Source organism: Hylobates moloch, unplaced genomic scaffold, assembly GCF_009828535.3.
Source record: "Hylobates moloch isolate HMO894 unplaced genomic scaffold, HMol_V3 SCAFFOLD_11, whole genome shotgun sequence".
NCBI lineage: Eukaryota > Metazoa > Chordata > Mammalia > Primates > Hylobatidae > Hylobates > Hylobates moloch.
Genome location: NW_026652286.1, coordinates 58808128 through 58830950, shown reverse-complemented (window position 1 = coordinate 58830950; position 22823 = coordinate 58808128). Strand labels below are relative to the sequence as shown.

Here is a 22823-nt window from a genome sequence, read left to right as displayed (position 1 = left end):
CTTCTCCAAACTGTCAAGGCTGTCAAAAACAAGGGACATCTGGGAAACTGTCAAAGCCAAGAGGAGCCTAAGGAGACATGATGACTAAACTTAATACAGGATCCTGGAAATATATATATATACACACACACACACACACACATATCATTATATACATATATTTATCTATCTATATATATGTTAGATAAAAACTTTAAAAAATCTGAATAAACTAAAGGCTTTAGTTAAGAATAATGGATCATTACTGGTTCATTGACTCTAATGAACATATAATACTAATGTCAAATGTTAATAATCAGGGACACTGGCTGAGGGGGTATATGGGAACTCTGTACTGTCTTCTCAGTTTTTCTGTAAATACTGTTTGTATTACTCCATTTTCACACTGCTATAATGATACTACCTGAGACTGGGTAATTTATAAATGAAAGAAGTTTAATTGACTCACAGTTCCACATGTCTGGGGAGGCCTCAGGAAACTTACAATCATGGTAGAAGGTGAAGCGGAAGCAGGCACATCTTACATGGCGGCAGGAGAGATAGAAAAGGGGGAAGCACCAGACACTTACCAAACAAGCAGATCTCATGAGAACTCACTCACTATCACAAGAATAGCATGGGGAAAACTGCCCCCGTGATCCAGTCACGTCCCATCAGGTCCCTCCCTCAACACATGGGGACTATGGATTTGGATTACAATTCAAGATGAGATTTGGGTAGGGACACAGAGACAAACCATATCACTGTTCTAAAAAATAAAATAAAACATATATATATCAAAAAAAAAGAAAAATGCTGATGATACGGATAGTTTCCCCATTTTTTCCAATGAGGAAGCTGAAGTTCAGAAGCGTCAAAGTTATTGGCACAAGATGACCCTCCTACTTTAACAGCAGAGGTGGGATTTGAGTTGAGGGCCCTTTCTACTGAGTCACACTGAATTTTACCTGTCTGTGGGTGGGACCCCTTCTGTTCCTTTGTCTCCTGAGTATGCACTTATGTGTGGGTATTTTTTTCTTGTTTTTCCCAGGGGATGGCCTTTACCCTTGAAGAAAGGCTGCAGCTTGGAATCCACGGCCTAATCCCGCCCTGCTTTCTAAGTCAGGATGTCCAGCTCCTCCGAATCATGAGATATTACGAGCGGCAGCAGAGTGACCTGGACAAGTCAGTACCTAGCGTCTGTTCTCTCTGCCCAGTCCTTGGGCTGAGCTGTTTCCTGTGCTTCATAGAGGGTTTTCTGGAAACTCTCCAGCTAAAAAAGGCTGAGAGCCCAAAGAGATCCTAGACTCAGCCCTACCTTCTAAAGGATTCATGGTCTCCCTGAGAGACAAGGCTTGTTATGACTGAGACACAGCTGACATGTCCTGGGGGAACTGGGAAGGGAAACTGCATTCCAACTAGTGGAATCTGGAAGGGCCTCTGGGAAGTGGTAGAAACTGAGTCAGCATAAGAAGCACTGATAAGATTTCAGCAGACAGCAATGGGGTTCGGGGAGAACATTTCACTGAGAGGGATGAACTGGAGCAAAGAGGGAGAGACAGGCATGTTAAGGAAGCGGTACGTGGCTTGGGTTCCTGGAATTAGGGGGACGTGGTGGGGGAGAGGGAAATGGACAGGGGACGCCTTAGGATGGACCTAGATGTCATCTGTTGGAGGCTATGGGCAACAGTTAATAACCCGACCTCCTCTCTGAGTTCTCCTCCAATGGGGATCCAGACATAAAGAGCCAATGGGGAATCACAGGGTCAACTTTATCAGCTTTACTAAAGAAGGTAGTCACTTCCCAGGTTGAATGGCTATAAATGGGTGCGGCTAGAATTTGAACACAGAGACCTGGCTCCAGAGTCTATGCTTTTCATTTCTCTGCTATGCCACAGCTAAGATGCAGCAGAGACCAGCGGCTACAAGACCAGACTCTAGAACTAGACTGAGTTCGAATCTATATTCTACCTCTTAATAGCAAAAGTTACTTAGCCTCTGTGGGTCTTTTCCCATTGGTACAATGAGTACCATAGGGAAAACTCATAGGGTTGTTATGAGGATTAAATGCCTTAGTATTTGCGATGTGCTTAGAACAGTGCCTGGCACATAGTAGGCAGTATGTCAGTGTTTGTCAAGTAAATATGTCACCTTGTTATTGGCTCTAGCAGAAACGTAGGAAGAAGATAAGGAATCCCCCTCTTAGAACAAACTATAGAACTTGGCCAGTTCTATCTATAGAACAAACTGGCCAAGACTTTGGGTCCCTGAGGGTGTGGCTGTCCCCCTAGAAGCAGAGCTCAGCAGCATGCCAGCGTCACCCTGCACTCATATTCCTCTGTTTCCCTCATACCATCCATTGCTTCTGAGTGGTGATGAGCACAGAAGCCTCTGCTCATACCTCTACCCCTACTCCCAAAGCTCTAAACTCGAAGGATGTTAGTCACATTAACTCCAAGGCCATACTGTAGTCAGGCCAAATATCCTCTCCCTCTTTTTTATCTCACTCTGATTGGGTCTAGCTAAGTCACTCTGAAGATCAAGCCAGAAATTACACAATGAATTCAACTAACAGGATGAGACACACCCTAAGTTTGAACAATCTGAACCTTCTCCTTTTGTTAAATTTATAAAGAAGAAATCAAGTCCAAAGTGAAATCCTCTTTCCTACATATATTAAGCTCTAAAAGTTAAATTCAAAAATCCTTCCCTCCCCAGTTATTTCCAGCTAGATAGGCCTCACTCATAGGCCTGGGGAAACATTCCAGGCTCAGGGACAGAAGAGTGTGCCCATCCCTGGGAGCTCTAGAGGGCTTGCCGCTGATGCTGCTTGACCACCTTGACCCGCTTATTTCCAGGAGTCCCTCATTTTACAGGGTGCTTGGGGACATGCTAAGAAAACTCGCCATCTTCTTTTGGGTAAGGGCAGTGGTGTGCTGGTAAATCTTTAATAACTGGTTATCTGTGTGGCGTGAGGGGTGGGGTAGGAAATTATGGTATCTGCCAGATTCCATAGTGTAAATACTTGTACGATGGCTGATTTCAGGTTACCAGTTTGACATAACTGAATGTAGAATTGAGAAAAGATGTGCACAAATGGCTACTGGGTAAGAAAATCCCACACTGGCAATGGGCTGAGATCCTGGCTCTTCCTGAGTATCAGTCCTCTCTTGCTAAAAACACCTTCCAGAGCACAGTTTTTAGTTTTCCACCAAAGGACCAATTCCTTTGGTAGAGAGGAAGAGGCTGAGACCCAAGAGGTCACACAAGACTTTCCCAAGTTCACACAGCTAATAAACAGCAGAGCTGGGATTCAAACCCAGGATCCTGATGTCATGCCCAGTGATCATTTCACCAGACCACAGACTTTTTTACCCCTGTTAGAAAATTTCTCCCATCCCACCCCATGCCAGAGCATCAAGTACCTTGGTACTCTCCCCAAGATTATTATCCAGAAAGGTTGTGATATTAGCAGTCACACTTAATTGTGAATTTCAACCCCTAGGTTTTCTCTCACAGAGGTTTTTGTATTCTTAGGAGTCTGAATGGAAGGCTCTTTCCCTGGCTTAGTGATTTCAGGTTTCAGGGATTAGGTAAAAGAGAGATTATTTTTTGAAATCACAACTCGTGACAGGAACCAGCCCAGTGTGGTAGGAGAGGCCAGTCCTAGAGTGCTTATATGCCCAGAATTTTCCTTGACCCTACCTCACCCCCAGAATATTATTATGCTGTTGTCATTCATTAATGTTCACATAATATCATAAGCATCTTGACCAGTGGTTGAGAGTACAGATTCCAGAGTCAGACTACTTAGATTCAAATTCCCACACTGCCATGAGACCTGGGGTGAGTCAATTTCTCTCTACATTAGTCTCCTTGCCTCTAAAATAGCAAGAATTATAACCCCTACTTCACAAGCCATTGGAAGTTTTAAAGGAGTTAATGTAAAATATTTAGAACAGTATCTACACCATGTATAATAATAAGCACCACAAGCAGGTCATCTTCACATTTCATAGCTGTTGAAGCTCACGCTCAGGGCAGATGGTTTGCCCATAAATGTTCCCTTGTAGCTGAGCAGGAACAGGAGCCCTGGGTCTTTGCACCACACCACAGAGGCATCAGGGCCTGCTGCTACCACATGTCAGCTTGCTTTTTCTCTCCCTTTACAAGGTACATCATTCTCATGACACTCCAAGACCGGAACGAGAAGCTCTTCTACCGAGTGCTGACTTCGGACGTGGAGAAGTTCATGCCGATCGTGTACACACCTACCGTGGGGCTGGCCTGTCAGCACTATGGCCTGACCTTCCGCAGGCCCCGGTGAGCCCCCGTGGAGTGAGGGCTCTGGGAGGGGCTGCCTCATAGAGGGGAATAAATTCTTTCCGCCCTTCATGCTTATTGGGACCCTGGAGGCTAACTCCTGACTGGGTCAGTGGTCCAACAAAAAGACATTTGATTTTAAGCACTTGCTCAGGAAAACGACCCCGTAAGCAGAGAAATGAGTGGAAAGAGTAGCTAGCAAGGGGATATTGAATCTTCTTCACCTCCAAATAATAAATGCCCAGCATTCTCAGAGTTGGCCTGAGAGAGAGTTCAGGTTGTATTTCTCTCATTATCTACCTGTCACTTCTCTCGCCCCCTCTGGTCACCTCTAAAGTACCAACAGCTCTCCTGCCAATTCAGGCCAATGAATAATGGAGTGTTGGATACCAAAGACTGAATTCTTTTGAAGTTTGAAAAACCAGCATATCTTCCTTCAGGCTTGACTCAGATTCCACTTTAAATGTCATTTTATTAGACAAAACTTTGGCACTCCATTTTCTTTCAGAGCCAAAGAATCTTGAGCAGTTTTCTAAAGCGATCAGTTTTTTTTATAATGACTTCAGAATATATGTTTAAAAAAAAAAGAAAAAATGGTAGAGTCCTTGGTGGAAGGTGCCTTATAAATACATAGTTCTAGCACTAATGTTAAAAGAGCTACCTGGTTTATTATATGTAATGGAACATTGTTCTAGTCTATGTTCAAATATGTAAATATGCAACATACTGTGCACAGATATGTAATTTACATTTATGTAGAATTTATAAGTCAGTGTTTGTAAATCACACTTTATATGGGGAACATGTAATCATGGATTCAAAATGGCTTTTTTTAATTTGGAAAAACAATCTTCTAGTTTTGTAGCCAGCATTTCGGTTGAATATTACAAGATGGTCACAGTGTGTTCCCAATGCCAGGCCTGTTTCTTTCTGGATCCCACTGTTATCATTGGCAAAGGATAGCACATCAAACCTCATCCTGATGGTGGTGTGTCTGGCTGTTGTAGCAGACACGTCCTCATCACTCGGTACAGCTAAGCTTTTGCAAACCTATAGAGGCTCACTATGCCAGGGCCCCATAACAGTTCTGGTCTTCAACATGCTTCTTTCAACGGGTAAGAGACTCCTGTTCTCCTATGCTCATTCCCAAAACCAATAGTGGCAGAGACATTAGCAGCTGATGGTACATTTCTGAAGGATGCAGGACTCTATGTACTTCCCTGTTCCTTCTCAGAAATGATCCTTTCTGCACAGATCAGCTCATGGCATTTCATCTGAGGCATTTAGCAGCTCCCTAGGGCTTAAAGAATCAAGCCCAACAGTCTGAGATATCTAAGCCTGTCACAGCCCAGCTCCAAAATTCAATGTTCTGGCTACTCTGATCTGTTCTCCATGCCCAAGTACACCGAAGTTCTTCTCCATGCCTTTGCACGTATGGTCCTGTCTGCCTCAAACTCCTGCATCTCCCCTTTCCTTGGTCTCCACTCATCACAATTCTGATTATTCTTCAAGGCCCACCCCAAGGGTCAACTTCTCCACGGAGCCCTCCCCGATCCCCTCAGGCTGAACTGAGCACCCCTTTCTTGGCCTCCTCAAAATCCGTTACACATACTTCGTCTATCCCATACTTTTCTTTTTGGTTTTCATGTTTTAGTTGTTTGTATATAACTCTCTTCTACTACAATACAAACTTCTTGAAGGGGCAAGAAACATGACGGATCTGTTGTGTATTCTAGACCAATACTTGGCAAGTAATTGTCACTCGGTTGGGAAAGTAATGCTGTGTACTCACTGTGAAGAATTGGTTCTTTGCAATCAGCCCCGAATTTTAATCTCCTTGACCCTGGGTGATTTTCTTATCCTCTCTCTGCCTTAATTTCCACATTTATGAAATTGAGGTAACAATACTACCTACCTCAATCATTATGAGGGTAAAATGAGAAGTGTGGATCAGGTACCTGGCATAAAATTGGAACCAGATAAATGTCAGTGTCTATTTTCTCTTCAGTAACTATTGTAGAAAGGAGAAAGGATTGATAGATGTAGAATCACATTATATATATGCATGTTTAAATATTTACCAAGAAAATTGAATCACTGAACATGTAACAAACACTTTTAACTTCAGAAGGAAACCAAACCCAAGATTATGCAAACATATACAATTTTGCTTTTCCAGAACCAGCTTTTTCCTGAAGAGGACCTTTATCCCCCTAAGGCAAGATTAACCATCTCCCCTGACTGAGATCTTATGGAAATTCAAGTCTACCCCACTCTGGCCCCTATTGCCAGGATGTGTGGAAGCCCTCAGTCCATAAGCTCTTATGGAAACTAGATTGTAGTGGCTTCAGTGGTTCCAGATGAACTAGTAGCAGGATTAGGACCTTGCATATGCAACAGGCTTGTAAAAGTAGAATTTGCTTCCAGAGCCCACTCCAGAATCCAGGGACACCACAAGGACTGAATTTACATATCTTAACGCATTTAATGATTACAAACTCCCTAGGAGGTAGGCTCTATTATCATCTCAATTGCAAATGGGAAAACTGAGGCACAGGGAAATAACTTACCCAAAGTCACACATAGTTTCTAACCAGCAAAGCCAGGGCCCGACCCAATCTGAACCAAAGTATAGACAAGCAACCACCACACTATACTGCCTCTTATAGTTTCGGACTGTGCACAGCTGGTGGGCATTCTGGGTGGGATGTCATTGCAGCTCTAGGAATGTTTGACTGCCCAGGGGTCTCAGGTGGGGATTGCTAGATACCATTTCCAGAGCTCTCCTGGGAGGAATTGATCCAGCGAGGTCCGGGGGCCTGCAGCTGGGTGAGCTTGAGGCAGGCTTGGGCAGACTTAACCGTCTTCTTGGTTTAGTCCCTCACACTCTTGGTTCAGACTTCCTGAATATGTTGTGCATAAACCCTTCTTCAGATGATTACCCAATTAAGTTATTTGACATGTGACATTCTGAGTTGTTGCTCTAGGTTTCCATTTGGCTGCTTTCCAGGTGTGGATTCCACATCTGCCTTGCTTCTGAGGGTAATAAAAGTTTGGGCTCCACCCAAGCCCTGAACTTCATCTGAGACCTGGCTTGGACTTACTTTGTGGATTAGCATCTGAAGGGAGGACAGTCCTGAGGCCAAGAGGGAGAGAGCCAGCACCTTCTCAGTTTCTGAAATGATAAACACTCCTGCCAGGTTCCCAAGAACAATGAAGTCCTCTGTAACGGTGTCTGGCCCCCCACCAAAGCTAATTACATCCAGCTGATGCAAAATTTGAGCCTCCAACCTGCCTGGGGCTCTGCATCACCTCACTACTGGGGAAAGAGTATCTCAGGGGCACCTGAGTGTCTCTGGGCCGATAGGCACCACAGAAGGTTCTGGGCTCTTGTGGAGCCTCCTCTGCCTCATCCCTCCTCTCACCTGACACATCCTCTGCATGCACCTCCATGAGCCTGGCTTGAGGGAATGCCCCCTGAAGGTCAGTCACTAGTGTGTGAGCTGGAAGAGGTGAAAGCCAGAGGTGAGGCTGGGTGGAGGCCGAGACAGAACTCAACCCAGAGGAAGGGTGTGGGGAGGAAGCCAATATGGGGTCCAGTGTCAGTGAATACCTTCCCTTTCCCAGGCCAAATCCCTGTTGACCAGCCCTGTCTTCACATGCCTCATCCTCTTGGGCTCCAAGCAATGTGCTGCACCCGCCTTTAGACCTAACATTTCCCAGCTTTGGTGTAGGGTCCAACCTGTATAGGTGATGGAGGTCTGAAAGAAAACATTATGACACTTGTTAAAGATGGTAAGGCAGACTTTTTTCAGGAGCTGGAGGGCAGAGGACTACAATAGGTATATGAACTATGGCAGAGGAGTCTTGCAGTAAGGGAGAGAGATTGGACTCAACTCTGACTCCAGTAAGGACAAATGGGGATTTATAACCCAGGAACAGCATGGGGGGCAGTGTTTGGAAAATTACTAGGAGGAAACATCAAGAATAAGGAGTTTCTGGTTAAATTGATAGGATGGGATTATTGCTGAAGGCAGGCCAGGGTCTTGAGATAACAAGGGTGGCAAGTTACCAAAGATAGGTGGAGGATTTTAGCCAAACCGACTTAGCAGGATTCTTGCTCACACTGGATTCTACAAGGACAGGGAGGGAAGCCCAATGTCTGACCTAGTCAGAGGAGACTCAGGAGCCCAACTAAAGTTTTGGTCAAAGGAGCGTCTTTGTCAGAGGGCTGGGTTGTAGGTAGTAGAAGCGGCATGGACTTTGAAGCCAGGCAGGCTTGGCCTTGAATCTCAGCTCCTGATGACTTTTGACAATTAATTTAGCACCTCCTCAGCCTCCTCATGTGTGAAATGGAAATAACACTTATTCACATGGCTGCTTAGGAGGATTCAATGACATTCCAAATGTAAAGGGCCTGGCCCTAGCAGGAGCTCAGCAGCTGTGATCTGCTTGACCCAGGACCCCCAGGAGTTGTCATCTACTCAGTCACCCCACCCAAGAATACACACTGTAAACCTGCTGAGGCCACCCCAGTCCTCTGAAGTACCGCCACACTCTGTTGTTTTATTCAGACCTGAAATCATCTGTACTTGCACTTAACTAGCAAATCATTAGCAAGTATTTGTGAGGAATTAGAGATTGGGCTGTGATGAGTTAGAAAGGTGAGGCTGGGAAGTGGGACTTGGTTTTATGTAGTCAGAGGCTCTGTGGAAAGTACCTGAAGATGTATTTGGACAAAGCCAGCAGTCCTTGGCCCTCAGCCAAGCTGCTGTCTTTCTTATCTGCAAACAGGTGGTCTTCTGCACACTGGCCAATAACATACATACAGGATATTAACAGTTACCATTTATTGAATGCATGTACTTCTCATGGTGGGCCCTGGTCTAGCTATTTTGTGTGCATTATTGTTGAGCCCTATAACAACTCCTCGAGGTGCTTATTATTTCACTGAGATGAAAACGAAAGCTAACTTATCTAAGACATCACAGCTGACCCAGAGCCAATTTCCTGTGTTGTTCCTGAATTCATAGTCCAGCTTCTGGTTGGCCCTGGTAAACATGACACATCATTCTGGCCTTCACTTAAACTCCCTTGCCAGATAAGTCTGCACCCAGGAGGGGCACACGCATGGGTGCACACACACACTCTCGCACTTGGGAGGCATAGTATATCATGTTGGACAGAGCACTTGGGCTGGAGTCAGAGGTAGTGGTTCAGTCCCCTCATCTAGCTACTCCACAGCCCCAAGCTCGGATCACAGGAACTATCCACCCTGTGGGATCATTATGAGGGTCAGAAGGGCTAAACGCATGTGAACATGCTTTATCAATTGTAAAGTTCCTCATAAGCTTAAAGGAGGGGTATTACTTTTTCTTCTTCCCCCTCACCCCATACCCATAAGAGGATATGGTTAAGGTTCACATTTACCTCTTTGGAGTTTCCTGCTTCCTGCTCAATATGTCTGGTATGCTTCCTTTTCTTGCATTGGAACCTTCTTGTCTTCAACCACCTCCACCAGCCCACCAGCAACCCCCACAACACCCAGAGGGACCCCTGGGACATGAATCACACGCCTCTGCTTCCTAAATACCCACTGGAGCCCATTTCCAGCTGTACACAAGACCAGTGAATGCCAACACTTTGACCAAAGCCACTCTGGAAAACAAAGACAACCTTGCCCCAGTAAATGGAGAGATCCCTGACACCCAGGACATGGTTTTTGAGCACATCACAACACAGTTCCAACCCAGCTGTCCGTTGATTGGGAATACACACAAACACACACACATACTCCCAGCAAAATTGGGAGGCAAGCAGAAAGCAAGGACTAGCATCATCAAACCAGCCTTCTGCCCAATCTCAGGGCACCAAAGCACTGATTCCTTTGGCCAAGACTGCTTGACATTCCAATTACACCCAGACTCTGCTGCCAAACTTTCAGCTGTGCTGCTGGAAAGGCTTCCTTGAGTAGAGTGTGTACAAGGTCTGCAGCCCGTTCTGGTTAACCTCTCATCTGGCCCTTTTAGTCCCTTGTCTTTGGCTGTTATAGGGAGAGCACTGGATTAGGGGTCAGGAGATCTGGGTTCTAGCCCTCAATCATCCTCTTTCTGGCTACAACTCCTTAGGCAAGTCATTTAGCTCATTAGTCTCTAGTAACAGTGGTAGGGTTCTGCTGCATGGCTTCTGTGATCTCTTCTAGCTCTAACATTTTATGATCTAGGAACCCAAATTCTATAAACAAATTAGAAATAGATCTTTAAATGATCCATGGTAATATTATGCAGCCAAACCTAAATTTCCCCACCTGCAAAATTAAAAGGGTCTAGTTAGAGCACCAATTCTCAGTCCTGGCTGTGCACTAAATGTGTCTGGGGAGCTGTAAATCAGAATCCCTGAAGTGGAGCCCAGGCATCTCTGGCTTTCAGAAGCTCTTCAGAGGACTCTAATGGGCAGCCAGGGCTGAGAACGGCTGACCTGGGTGTTCCCTGAAATTCCTTACAGCTTGGATCTTCTGTGACTTTTAGGGAGTTGATAATCTGCATCCCGTATTTTCCAGCCCATCCCAACGTGGAAGTACTCTTGAAGGTTGAGGTCATAATAAGATAACAGAACCTTCATCTCCAACTCAACCTTCAGCAAGCCAAATTGTTCAGCCCCACCACCCAAGCCCCCTCATCTCATTCACAGGGTTGGGGGGGGGAGTTCTACATCTGCCATCCTCCTCTCTTCTCCAATTTCCTCTTGAAGTTCCTATCACTACACAGAAGTCTCACTTCCAAGTTTCACTCTCATCCTCTTGACTCCCTCATGTAATTACCCACTTTGTAATGGTAATAGCTGCCCACTCATGTGATGTCAATAATTGATTAGATAGGAGCAAACATCAGGCTCAAGGGTGGTTAATCATTTAGGTAACCGTGTGATCAGTGTGGCCAGTTAATGTCCTTTTCAGGAATTTGAAATGAGACATGAAAGAAGTCATTTAGAAAGAATTTTCCACTTGGGAAGAAAAATTAAGGCAAAAATAATACCGTGGTTTAGACTTTAGAGTCAGGTTATGGTAGGCCAGTGGCAAATGCCAGCTAAGAAGGAACAGAAAATAATAGAGCTGGAAGTAAAGGAATATTATGGAGAGAGGAGATAAGGGCAGATGGGAGAGAAACACGGAAAAACACAGAGAGAGTGGTCCCTAGAGCTGCCTCAATTCATGACAGCTTTCCATTCCAGTTCCTGTTCAAAACTTTACAATAGACACTCTTTCTCCAGAGGTAACTTAAGTGAACTTCTGCCTTAGGTAAGTAGAACAGCCAAACTGAAAAGGAGCTATGAAATCAGATGGATCTGATCCCCTTGTGAATAGGTTGGATGAAGCTAACAGGTTAAAGTAAGTATCTCAACTTTCGTGAGCATTAAAATCACCTGGAGGGCTTGTTAAAACAGACTGAGCAAGTCTGGGATGAGACCAGAGAATTTACGTATCAACGAATTCCAGGTGATGTTGATGCTTCTGGCCAGGGACCACACTTTGAGAACCACCAGACAAAAAGGATGGTGAAAGGCAGCTCACTGCAAAGTGAACAGAGACCATCAGAAGGAGGCAGGAGTAGAAGGTATTTCCACGGCCCACTGTACATTAGTAGAAGGAGCTGGGAGTCATGAAATGTGGGTTCCTGTCATGAACTAGTAGCGTGACCTATAATCCCTCCCCCTTTCTGGGCCTCACTTTCCTCACCTATAAAGTGAGGATATTAGTAGGTGATCTCAGGGCTCCTTCCAACCCTTACAGTCTTTCATTTTTCTTGCAGATTAGAGCACCGTGGCCACAAATTTGCCTCTAATGTTTCTGGCATTTAAGGGAGGAAAATGCAAAAGTAAATGAAAACACATACTTTTCATTTTCTGACAAGAAAAAGCTTGCAGGCTTATCTGCAAAGTGTCATTTTTTGCTGAGAGCTCTGATTCACAAATGGGCACCTTCCCAGACAGACCAGCTGGGCAATCCAGAATCTGTCATGGATTATTTGATGCTGTGGCTTGGGAATTGATGCCGGAATAGATCTTAGGAAGGTGGCAGGAGGAGGAGTCCTTCCAAAGCATAAGGTTGTTCAGCTGTTATTTGACATGAATGTCACATGGAGTAAGTTAATTGTATCTAGATCCCACGTTGCTGAAATACTTTGGAACAGAAGTAGAGGAGAGAAGGAACATTTATTTTTGTGTCTGAATTATACAGATTTCAATCACTGAGGGAACTGGCTTACTTTTTTAGTGAAAGCTTTGAGATTTGCATCTGAAAAAGTGAGTTTGTGCTTAAATGCATGTGACCTGCCTGGGACTTTAGCATCCAGAAGGAGCAGCTTGCTCTGGGGAAAGGACGGACACGCCTCAGCCATCCATGAGTTTGGGTGGGAGTGAAGGTGGCAATGGCTGAGCAGCCCCCACAAATGAAGACGTTATGTTTTCCTTACTTAAATGGGAGACAGATGAACTTTATTAACTGGAACAGGATGTTCTGGGTTGACTTCCTTTAGCCAAAGGCATTATTCCCTGGCAATTTAAACAAACTGACTTTTGTTTCTTTTTTATCTGGCTCTGTCCTTTTCCTCCTTTGTCCCTGGCAATCACAGCCATGGTGATCAAAAGGATAGGTGTGGGGAGAATTTCCTAGCCCTGAGAAGGAAATACGTACATACAAGCAGGAGTTGAGTGGACCATTCCTCAGATAACCTTGATCTCCCATTGACCTGTAAAATGCACTAAATGTTCTGTTTGCTCACACTGAGTTTTGTCTAAAAAGAGTGGCTTATTTTTTTTTTTTGTTTTGAATTATTTATTTTATTTTTTTTATTTTATTTTATTATACTTTAAGTTCAGGGATACATGCACAGAACGTGCAGGTTTGTTACATAGGTATATACATGCCATGGTGGTTTACTGCACCCATCAACCCGTCATCTACATAAGATATTTCTCCTAATGCTATCACTCCCCAACTCCCCACCCCCCCGACAGGCCCCAGTGTGTGATGTTCCCCTCCCTGTGTCCACGTGTTCTCATTGTTAAACTCCCACTTATAAGTGAGAACATGCAGTGTTTGGTTTTCTGTTCCTGTGTTAGTTTGCTGAGAATGATGGTTTCCAGCTTAATCCATGTCCCTGCAAATAACATTAACTTAACCTTTTTATGGCTGCATAGTATTCCATGGTGTATATGTGCCACCTTTTCTTTCTTTCTTTTTTTTTTTTTTTTTTGAGACGGAGTCTCGCTCTGTCGCCCAGGCTGGAGTACAGTGGCGCGATCTCTGCTCACTGCAGACTACAGGCACCCCACCACCCGCTAATTTTTGTATTTTATAGAGATGGGGTTTCACTGTTACCAGATGGTCTCAATCTTGACCTCTCCCAAAGTGCTGGGATTACAGGTATGAGCCACCATGCCCGGCTGCCACATTTTCTTTATCCAGTCTATCATTGATGGGCATTTGGATTGGTCCCAAGTCTTTGCTATAGTGAATAGTGCTGCAGTAAACATACGCATGCATGTGTCTTTATAGTGAAATGATTTATAATCCTTTGGGTATATACCTAGTAATGGGATTGCTGGGTCAAATTGTATTTCTGGTTCTAGATCTTCGAGGAATCGCCACAGTCTTCCACAATGGTTGAACTAATTTACATTCCCACCAACAGTGTAAAAACGTTCCTATTTCTCCACATCCTCTCCAGCATTGTTGTTTCCTGACTTTTTAATGATCATTATAACTGGCGTGAGATGGTATCTCATTGTGGTTTTGATTTGCATTTCTCTAATGACCAATGATGATGAGCATTTTTTCATATTTTTGTTGGTGGCATTAATGTCTTCTTTTGAGAAGTGTCTGTTCGTATCTGTTACCAACTTTTTGGTGGGGTTGTCTGTTTTTTTCTTGCAAACTTGTTTAAGTTCTTTATAGATTCTGGGTATTAGCCCTTTGTCAGATGGATAGATTGCAAAATTTTTCTCCCATTCTGTAGGTTGCCTGTTCACTCTGACGAGAGTTTCTTTTGCTGTGCAGAAGCTTTTTAGTTTAATTAGATCACAGTTATCAATTTTGGCTTTTGTTGCCACTGTTTTTGCTGTTTTAGTCATGATGTCTTTGCCCATGCCTGTGTCCTGAATGGTATTGCCTAGGTTTTCTTCTAGGGTTTTTATGGTTTTAGGTCTTACATTTAACTCTTTAATCCATCTTAAGTAAATTTTTGTATAAGGTGTAAGGAAGGGGTCCAGTTTCAGTTTTCTGCATATGGCTAGCCAGTTTTCCCAACACCATTTATTAAATAGGGAATCCTTTCTCCATTGCTTGTTTTTCTCAGGTTTGTCAAAGATCAGATGGTTGTAGATGTGTGGCATTATTTCTGAGGCCTCTGTTCTGTTCCATTGGTCCATATGTCTATTTTAGTACCAGTACCATGCTATTTTGGTTACTGAAGCCTTGTAGTATAATTTGAAGTCAGGTAGCATGATGCCTCCAGCTTGTTCTTTTTGCTTAGGATTGTCTTGGCTATATGGGCTCTTTTTTTTTTTCATATGAAATTTAAAGTAGTTTTTTCTAATTCCGTGAAGAAAGTCAATGGTAGCTTGATGGGGATAGCATTGAATCTATAAATACTTTGGGCAGTGTGGCCATTTTCACAATATTGATTCTTCCTATCCATGAGTATGGAACGTTTTTCCATTTGTTTATGTCCTCTCTTATTTCCTTGAGCAGTGGTTTTTAGTTCCCCTTGAATGGGTCCTTCACATCCCTTGTAAGTTGTATTTCTAGGTATTTTATTCTCTTTGTAGCAGTTACGAAAGGGAGCTCACTCATGATTTGGCTGTTTGTTTATTATTGGTATATAGCAATGCTTGTGATTTTTGCACATTGATTTTGTATCCTGAGACTTTGCTGAAGTTGCTTATGAGCTTAAGGAGATTTTGGGCTGAGATGATGGGGTTTTCTAAATACACCATGTTATTTGCAAACAGAGACAATCTGACTTCCTCTCTTCCTATTTGAATACCCTTTATTTCTTTCTCTTGCCTGATTGCCCTGGCCAGAACTTCCAACACTATGTTGAATAGGAGTGATGAAAGAGGGCATCCTTGTCTTGTGCCAGTTTTCAAAGGGAATGCTTCCAGCTTTTGCCCATTCAGTATGATACTGGCTGTGGGTTTGTCATAAATAGCTCTTATTATTTTGAGATACTTTCCATTGATAGTTTATTGAGAGTTTTTAGCATGAAGCGGTGTTCAATTTTATCGAAGGCCTTTTCTGCATCTATTGAGATAATCATGTGGTTTTTGTCATTGGTTCTGTTTATGTGATGGATTATGTTTATTGATTTGCATGTGTTGAACCAGGCTTGCATCCCCGGGATGAAGCCGACTTGATCGTGATGGATAAGCTTTTCGATGTGCTGCTGGATTTGGCTTGCCAGTATTTTTGCCTCCTCAAAAGGGATGAGGATTTTTGCATCTATGTTCACCAGGGATATTGGCCTGAAAAAGTCTTTTTGTGTTGTGTCTTTGCCAGGTTTTGGTATCAGGATGATGCTGGCCTCATAAAATGAGTTAGGGAGAGGTCCCTCTCTTCTATTGTTTGGAATAGTTTCAGAAGCAATGGTACCAGTTCCTCTTTGTACCTCTGGTAGAATTCGGCTGTGAATCTGTCTGGTCCTGGGCTGTTTTTGGTTGGTAGGCTATTATTTAGTGCCTTAATTTCAGTAACAAATAGACTTGTTGTTGGTCTATTTAGGGATTGGACTTCTTCCTGGTTTAGTCTTGGGAGGAGGGTGTATGTGTTCAAGAATTTATCAATTTCTTCTAGATTTTCTAGTTTATTTGCGTAGAAGTGTTTATAGTATTCTCTTATGGTAGTTTGTACTTCTGTGGAATCAGTGGTGTATCTCCTTTATCATTTTTTATTGTGTCTATTTGACTCTTCTCTCTTTTCTTCTTTATTAGTCTGGCTAGCAGTGTATCTATTTTGTTAATCTTTTCAAAACACCAGCTCCTGGATTCATTGATTTTTTTGAATTTTTTTTTTGTGTGTCTCTATCTCCTTCAGTTCTGCTCTGATCTTAGTTTTTTCTTGTCTTCTGCTAGCTTTTGAATTTGTTTGCTCTTGCCTCTCTAGTTCTTTTAACTGTGATGTTAGGGTGTCAATTTTAGATCTTTCCTGTTTTCCATGTGGGCATTTAGTTCTATAAGTTTCCCTCTAAACACTGCTTTAGCTGTGTCCCAGAGATTCTGGTACATTGTGTCTTTGTTCTCATTGATTTCAAAGAACTTATTTATTTCTGCCTTTATTTTGTTATTTACCCAGTAGTCACTCAGGAGTAGGTTGTTCAGTTTACATGTAGAATGTGCAGTTTTGAGTGGGCTTCTTAATCCTGAGTTCTGATTTGATTGCACTGTGGTCTGAGAGACTGTTTGTTATGATTTCTGTTCTTTTGCATTTGCTGAGGAGTGTTTTACTTCCAATTATGTGGTCGATTTTAGACTAAGTGCGATGTGGTGCTGAGAAGAATGCATATTCTGTTGATTTGGGGTGGAGAGTTCTGTAGATGTCTATTAGCTCCACTTGGCCAGAGCTGAGTTCAAGTTCGGAATATCCTTGTTAATTTTATGTCTCATTGATCTGTCTAATGGTGACAGTAGGGTGTTAAAGTATCCCACTACTCTTGTGTGGGAGTCTAAGTCCCTTTGTAGGTCTGTAAGAACTTGTTTTATGAATCTGGGTGCTCCTGTATTGGGTGCATATATATTTAGGATAGTTAGCTCTTCTTGTTGCCTCGATTCCCTTTACCATTATGTAATGCCCTTCTTGGTCTTTTTTGATCTTTCTAGGTTTAAAGTCTGTTTTATCAGAGACTAGGATTGCAACCCCTGCTTTTTTTGCTTTCCATTTGCTTGGTAAATCTTCCTCCATCCCTTTATTTTGAGCCTATGTGTGTCTTTGCATGTGAGATGGATCTCCTGAATACAGCACACCGAAGGGTCTTGACTCTTTATCCAATTTGCCAGTCTGTGTCTTTTAATTGGGACATTTAGCCCATTTACTTTTAAGATTAATATGGTTATGTGTGAATCTGATCCTGTCATTATGATGCTAGCTTGTTACTTTGCCCACTAGTTGATGCAGTTTGTTCATAGTGTCGATGGTCTCTACATTTTTGTATGTTTGTGCAATGGCTGGTACCGGCTTTTCCTTTCCATATTTAATGCTTCCTCCAGGAGCTCTTGTAAGACAGGCCTGATGGTGACAAAATCTCTCAGCATTTTCTTGTCTTTAAAGGATTTTATTTCTCCTTCACTTATGAAGCTTAGTTTGGCTGGATATGAAATTCTGGGTTGAAAATTGTTTTCTTTAAGAATGTTGAATATTGACTTCTATTCTCTTCTGGCTTGTAGGGTTTCTGCAGAAAGATCCTCTGTTAGTCTGATGGGCTTCCCTTTATGGGTAACCTGACCTTTCTCTCTGGCTGCCCTTAACATTTTTTCCTTCATTTCAACCTTGGTGAATCTGACAATTATATGTTTTGGGGTTGCTCTTCTCCACGTGTATCTTTGTGGTATTCTATGTATTTCCTGTATTTGAATGTTAGCCTGCCTTGCTAGGTTTGGGAAATTCTCCTGGATAACATCCTGAAGAGTGTTTTCCAACTTGGTTCCATTCTCCTTGTCACTTTTAGGTACACAAATCAAACATAGTTTGTACTTTTCACATATTCCATATTTCTTGGAGGCTTCCTTCATTCCTTTTCATTATTTTTTCTCTAATCTTGTCTTCACGCTTTATTTCATTAAGTTGATCTTCAATCTTTGATACCCTTTCTTCCACTTGATCAATTCTGCTATTGATACTTGTGTATTGTTCATGAAGTTCTTATGCTGTGTGTTTCAGGTCCATCAGGTCATTTATGTTCTTCTCTGAATGGTTATTCTAGTTAGCAATTCCTCTAACTTTTTTTCAAGGTTCTAAGCTTCCTTGCATTGGGTTAGAACATGCTTCTTTAGCTCAGAGGAGTTCGTTATTACCCACCTTCTGAAGCCTACTTCTGTCAATTAATCAAACTCATTCTCTGTCCAGTTTTCTTCCCTTGCTGGCAAGGAGTTGTGATCCTTTGGAGGAGAAGAGGCATTCTGGTTTTTGGAATTGTCAGCATTTTTGTGCTGCTTTTTCCTCATCTTTGTGGATTTGTCTACCTTTGGTCTTTGATTTTGGTGACCTTCAGATGGGGTTTCTGTGTGGACGTCCTTTTTGTTGATGTTGATGCTATTCCTTTCTGTTTGTTAGTTTTCCTTCTAACAGTCAGGCCCCTCTGCTGCAGGTCTGCTGGAGTTTGCTGGAGGTCCACTCCAGACCCTGTTTGCCTGTGTATCACCAGCAGAGGCTGCAGACCAGCAAAAATTGCTGCCTGCTCCTTTCTCTGGAAGCTTTGTCCCAGAGGGGCAACCACCAGATGCCAGCCAGAGCTCTCCTGTATGAGGTATCTGTTGACCCCTGCTGGGAGGTGTCTCCCAGTCAGGAGGCATGGGGGTCAGGGACCCACTTGAGGAGGCAGTCTTTTCCTTAGCAGAGCTCAAGCACTGTGCTGGGAGATCCACTGCTCTCTTCAGACCCAGCAGGCAGGAACATTTAAGTCTGCTGAAGTTGTGCCCAAAGCTGCCCCTTCCCTGAGGTGCTCTGTCCCAGGGAGACAGGAGTTTTATCTGTAAGCCCCTGACTGGGGCTGCTGCCTTTCTTTCAGAGATGCCTTGCCCAGAGAGGAGCAATCTAGAGAGGCAGTCTGGCTACAGTGGCTTTGCGGTGCTGTAGTGGTCTCCACCCAGTCTGAACTTCCCAGCAGCTTTGTTTACACTGTGAGGGGAAAAACACCTGCTCAAGCCTCAGTAATGGCGGACGTCCCTCCCCCCACCAAGCTCAAGTGTCCCAGGTCAACTTCAGAGTGCTGTGCTGGCAGCGAGAATTTCAAGCCAGTGGATCTTAGCTTGCTGGGCCCTGTGGGGGCGGGATCCACTGAGCTAGACCACCTGGCTCCCTGGCTTCAGCCCCCTTTCCAGGCAAGTGAACGGTTCTCTCACTGGTGTTCCAGGCACCACTGGGGCATGAAAAAAAAAAAAAAACACCTGCAGCTAGCTCGGTGTCTGCCCAAATGGCCGCCCAGTTTTGTGGTTGAAACCTAGGGCTCTGGTGGCGTAGGCACTGGAAGGAATCTCCTGGTCTGAAGGTTGTGAAGACAGTGGGAAAAGCATAGTATCTGGGCTAGAGTGCACTGTTCCTCATGGCACATTCCCTCATGGCTTCCCTTGGCTAGGGGAGGGAGTTCCCTGACCCTTGCACTTTTTGGGTGAGCTGACGCCCCACCCTGCTTCAGTTTGCTCTCCATGGGCCGCACCCACTGTCTAACCAGTCTGAATGAGATTAGCCAGGTACCTCAGTTGGAAATGCAGAAATCACCCACCTTCTGCATTGATCTCACTGGGAGCTACAGACTGGAGCTGTTCCTATTCGGCCATCTTGCCAGCCACTTCAATAGTGGCTTCTTAAGAGAAACTGCAAGCAGTACAAATGTTCTGGGGTAGAGGAAGAGTAAAGGATCATTGAAAATTGAAGGTTGCCTTGCTAGAAAAGAACCTCAGCTTGCCAGCCCCTAAGATGCATTACTATATTCATGTCCTTGTGTTAATCCATTGTACCTACAGCAAATTTCCCTTGCAAATTTACTTTGTGCTCTGCAGGGGTAACATTGAAATCTTTATCTATGAACTGATTTCTTATAGACTCTTAATCCAGCATTTCCCAAGCCCATAGGGATTTGGATTTAGGAAGGACTGGTTTTGTTTCATAGAGGGATGTGAAGGAATAGATCAAGAAGGTCCTATCTGGGGTGTGTCATACCAAACCCCTATCCACTCCATTGGGGGTGGCACCAGGTTCAAGAGGCCGAAGAGACCCAGAGCCTTGGGTCAAGACATGGGGCTTACATACAGGGCTTACATGTAAGAGAGAGTGTCCAGTAGTGGTAGGCTGGATAGGAGAACCACTGTTCCAGTGGTGGCAGGCTGGACAGTAGAACCGCAACAGCTTGCAACAACAACAACAACAAAAAAAGCATGCAGTTTATGTAGCATTTTCACTTAACCACCTTTCCCTAACAACCTCCACCTGGCAACCATCATTCAATCCAGAACTCGGGGACTCTATTCCCTGTATGGCCTGTGTTCCACGGGACGGGACAGGGGCTCAGATATTCCTTATAGACAAGGAAAGAATCTCTGTGTTGGCCACTTCCAGATTCCCTAGCTCAACAGACATTCAGGTGCATCTGCCATACTGAGTCATTCAGGGTATGCTTAAGTTATTGCTGTCAGATATGTTTACCATACAGCTTGCTGGAGATGGAAACAAGGTTCAGGCAGGGTGCCCTAGTGAGGTGTTGTCAGCATTGTTCAGATTTTTTTTAAAGCTCATCAGCTATCTTTAGTGTTACTATATTTTACATGGGGCCCAAGACAATTCTTCTGTTTCCAGTGTGGTCCAGTGAAGCCAAAAGGTTGGACACCTGTGGTCCAGAAGGTTACTGATGGGGACACATGAAAAGATTAAGAGGACAAAGAATAATGTGGGTGGTGGAAGATGGACTTCTGCAGCTTCACACAGTGTATATGATCTCGTCTCCTGAAACAAGCTATAGGAGAGGAGGAGCTGTGCGTTGTTCTTCCCTACATCTGCCATGGTGCTAAGCGTGGTGTCTTCAAGCACCTACCAGGGAAAGAGCATAGAGACTGTCTTCTTATTAAATTCAACAAGCATTGGTTAAGCACCATCTTTGTGGTTGGCCACTATAAGTACATGTATGATCCAAATGAAATAAGGATATTCATTGATGGTCTGTTTTTGAGGAGTTTACAGCTCAACTGAGAACAATTCTAAGCCAATATAAGCCAATGTGTGAAGTGTGGCATGAGCTGTCTAGTTTACTTTGCAAGTAATGAGGTAATTCATTATAGGAGGAAATCCCTCCATTGAATTTTTGGTTCTTCATCTAAACCTTGAGAGAAGGATTTTGATTCACATTAGGAAGATGGCCCATCAGAGTCTCTGGCATACAAAGATTTACTGGATGAGTTCCAAGCAGGAGAAACTGCATAGGCAAGGCTATAGGCTGGAAAAGCCAAGAATCATAGACTCTCAGGATTGGCAGTGTAAGGGACACTGCTGGTTGCCCCTTCCTCCTTATTAACAACCCCAATTTTTTCAGTTATCCATCTTCCTCCAAATGGCCACACACTTTGAGGGAGTCTTGGCCCTTCCCAGAATCAACCAGTAGGTCTCAAATCCAAGCCCTCATAGTGTTGTGGTCCCTTGTCAGTGATTACTTTAGGTGTAGATATATGACCTAATTCTGGTCAAAGAAATGTGAGGTGATTTGCCAGAGGACTTCTGGGAAGAGCTTTTCTCATCACAAGAAAGCCCCTCTTCTTCCCTGGACATTTCCTGGGTAATGGCTCCACTGGCCAGGGTAGGGAAGGTAAGGTTGGATGTAGGGCAAAGTGAGGAGTTTGGATTGCGTCAGGGATCATGATGCACTTTCCAGTGGGGTAGGCTCTAATTTGAAAGCAAGTTTTGAAGAGGTTAATTCTCAAGAGGACTAAAGAGGAGCGCCCACAGGGAACTATAGTACTAATCGAAGCATGAGGAGGGAAGAGCCTGGTGGGTTCCTAGATGTGGAAATGAGAGGTGGAAATCCAAGAGGCCAAGAAAGAGGAATCTGTGGTATGTGAGGGTGGGCTGGATGTGAAGGTAAAACTGAGAGGAAGAATTGTCAGATTGTGAACTGTGTTGTGATGGACTGACGGTTGTGGGAAGTTGAGCTTCGGGTCCAGAAATGGAACAATGATTAAAACAACTACTACCACCTACTTTTACTGAGTGGCCAGTACTCAGTAAAAGATAATAAAGTTGTCTTTATTATCTTTGAATCGTACAACAGTCCTAGGAGGTGAGAGTGCATTATTGTCCTTAGACAAGTGGTTCAGAGGAGGCAGAGACTTGCCTAAGGCCATATGACAAGCAAGTGGCAGGATTCAAACCTGAATCTATCCTATTCCAACGTCTTTCCTTGTTCCATATTAAAATCCCGCAATCCTATATTGTTAAAACTCAGCATTTCTGAATTATGTGTGTCCCCATAAATATGCTCCCTTCCCCAAACAACCACAAGAAAGCAAAATTCAACGACCCTTCATGCTAAAAATGCTCAATAAATTAGGTATTGATGGGACGTATCTCAAAATAAGAAGAGCTATCTATGACAAACCCATAGCTAATATCATACTGAATGGGCAAAAACTGGAAGCATTCCCTTTGAAAACTGGCACAAGACAGCGATGCCCTCTCTCACCACTCCTATTGAACATAGTGTTGGAAGTTCTGGCCAGGGCAATCAGGCAGGAGAAGGAAATAAAGCGTATTCAATTAGGAAAAGAGG

At 43.6% G+C, this 22823-nt stretch overlaps 1 protein-coding gene across 4 annotated transcripts in view; it reads left to right on the top strand.

The window, feature by feature from the left end:
* ME3 (malic enzyme 3) overlaps positions 1 to 22823 on the top strand; it is a 240380-nt gene that overhangs the window by 113645 nt on the left and 103912 nt on the right. For all 4 annotated transcript variants that reach the window (XM_058446557.1, XM_032167107.2, XM_058446555.1 and 1 more), the window contains exons 3-4: positions 1031 to 1164; positions 4153 to 4302. In XM_058446557.1, the coding sequence (XP_058302540.1) occupies positions 1031 to 1164; positions 4153 to 4302 (284 nt within the window). The remainder of the gene's footprint in view (positions 1 to 1030; positions 1165 to 4152; positions 4303 to 22823) is intronic.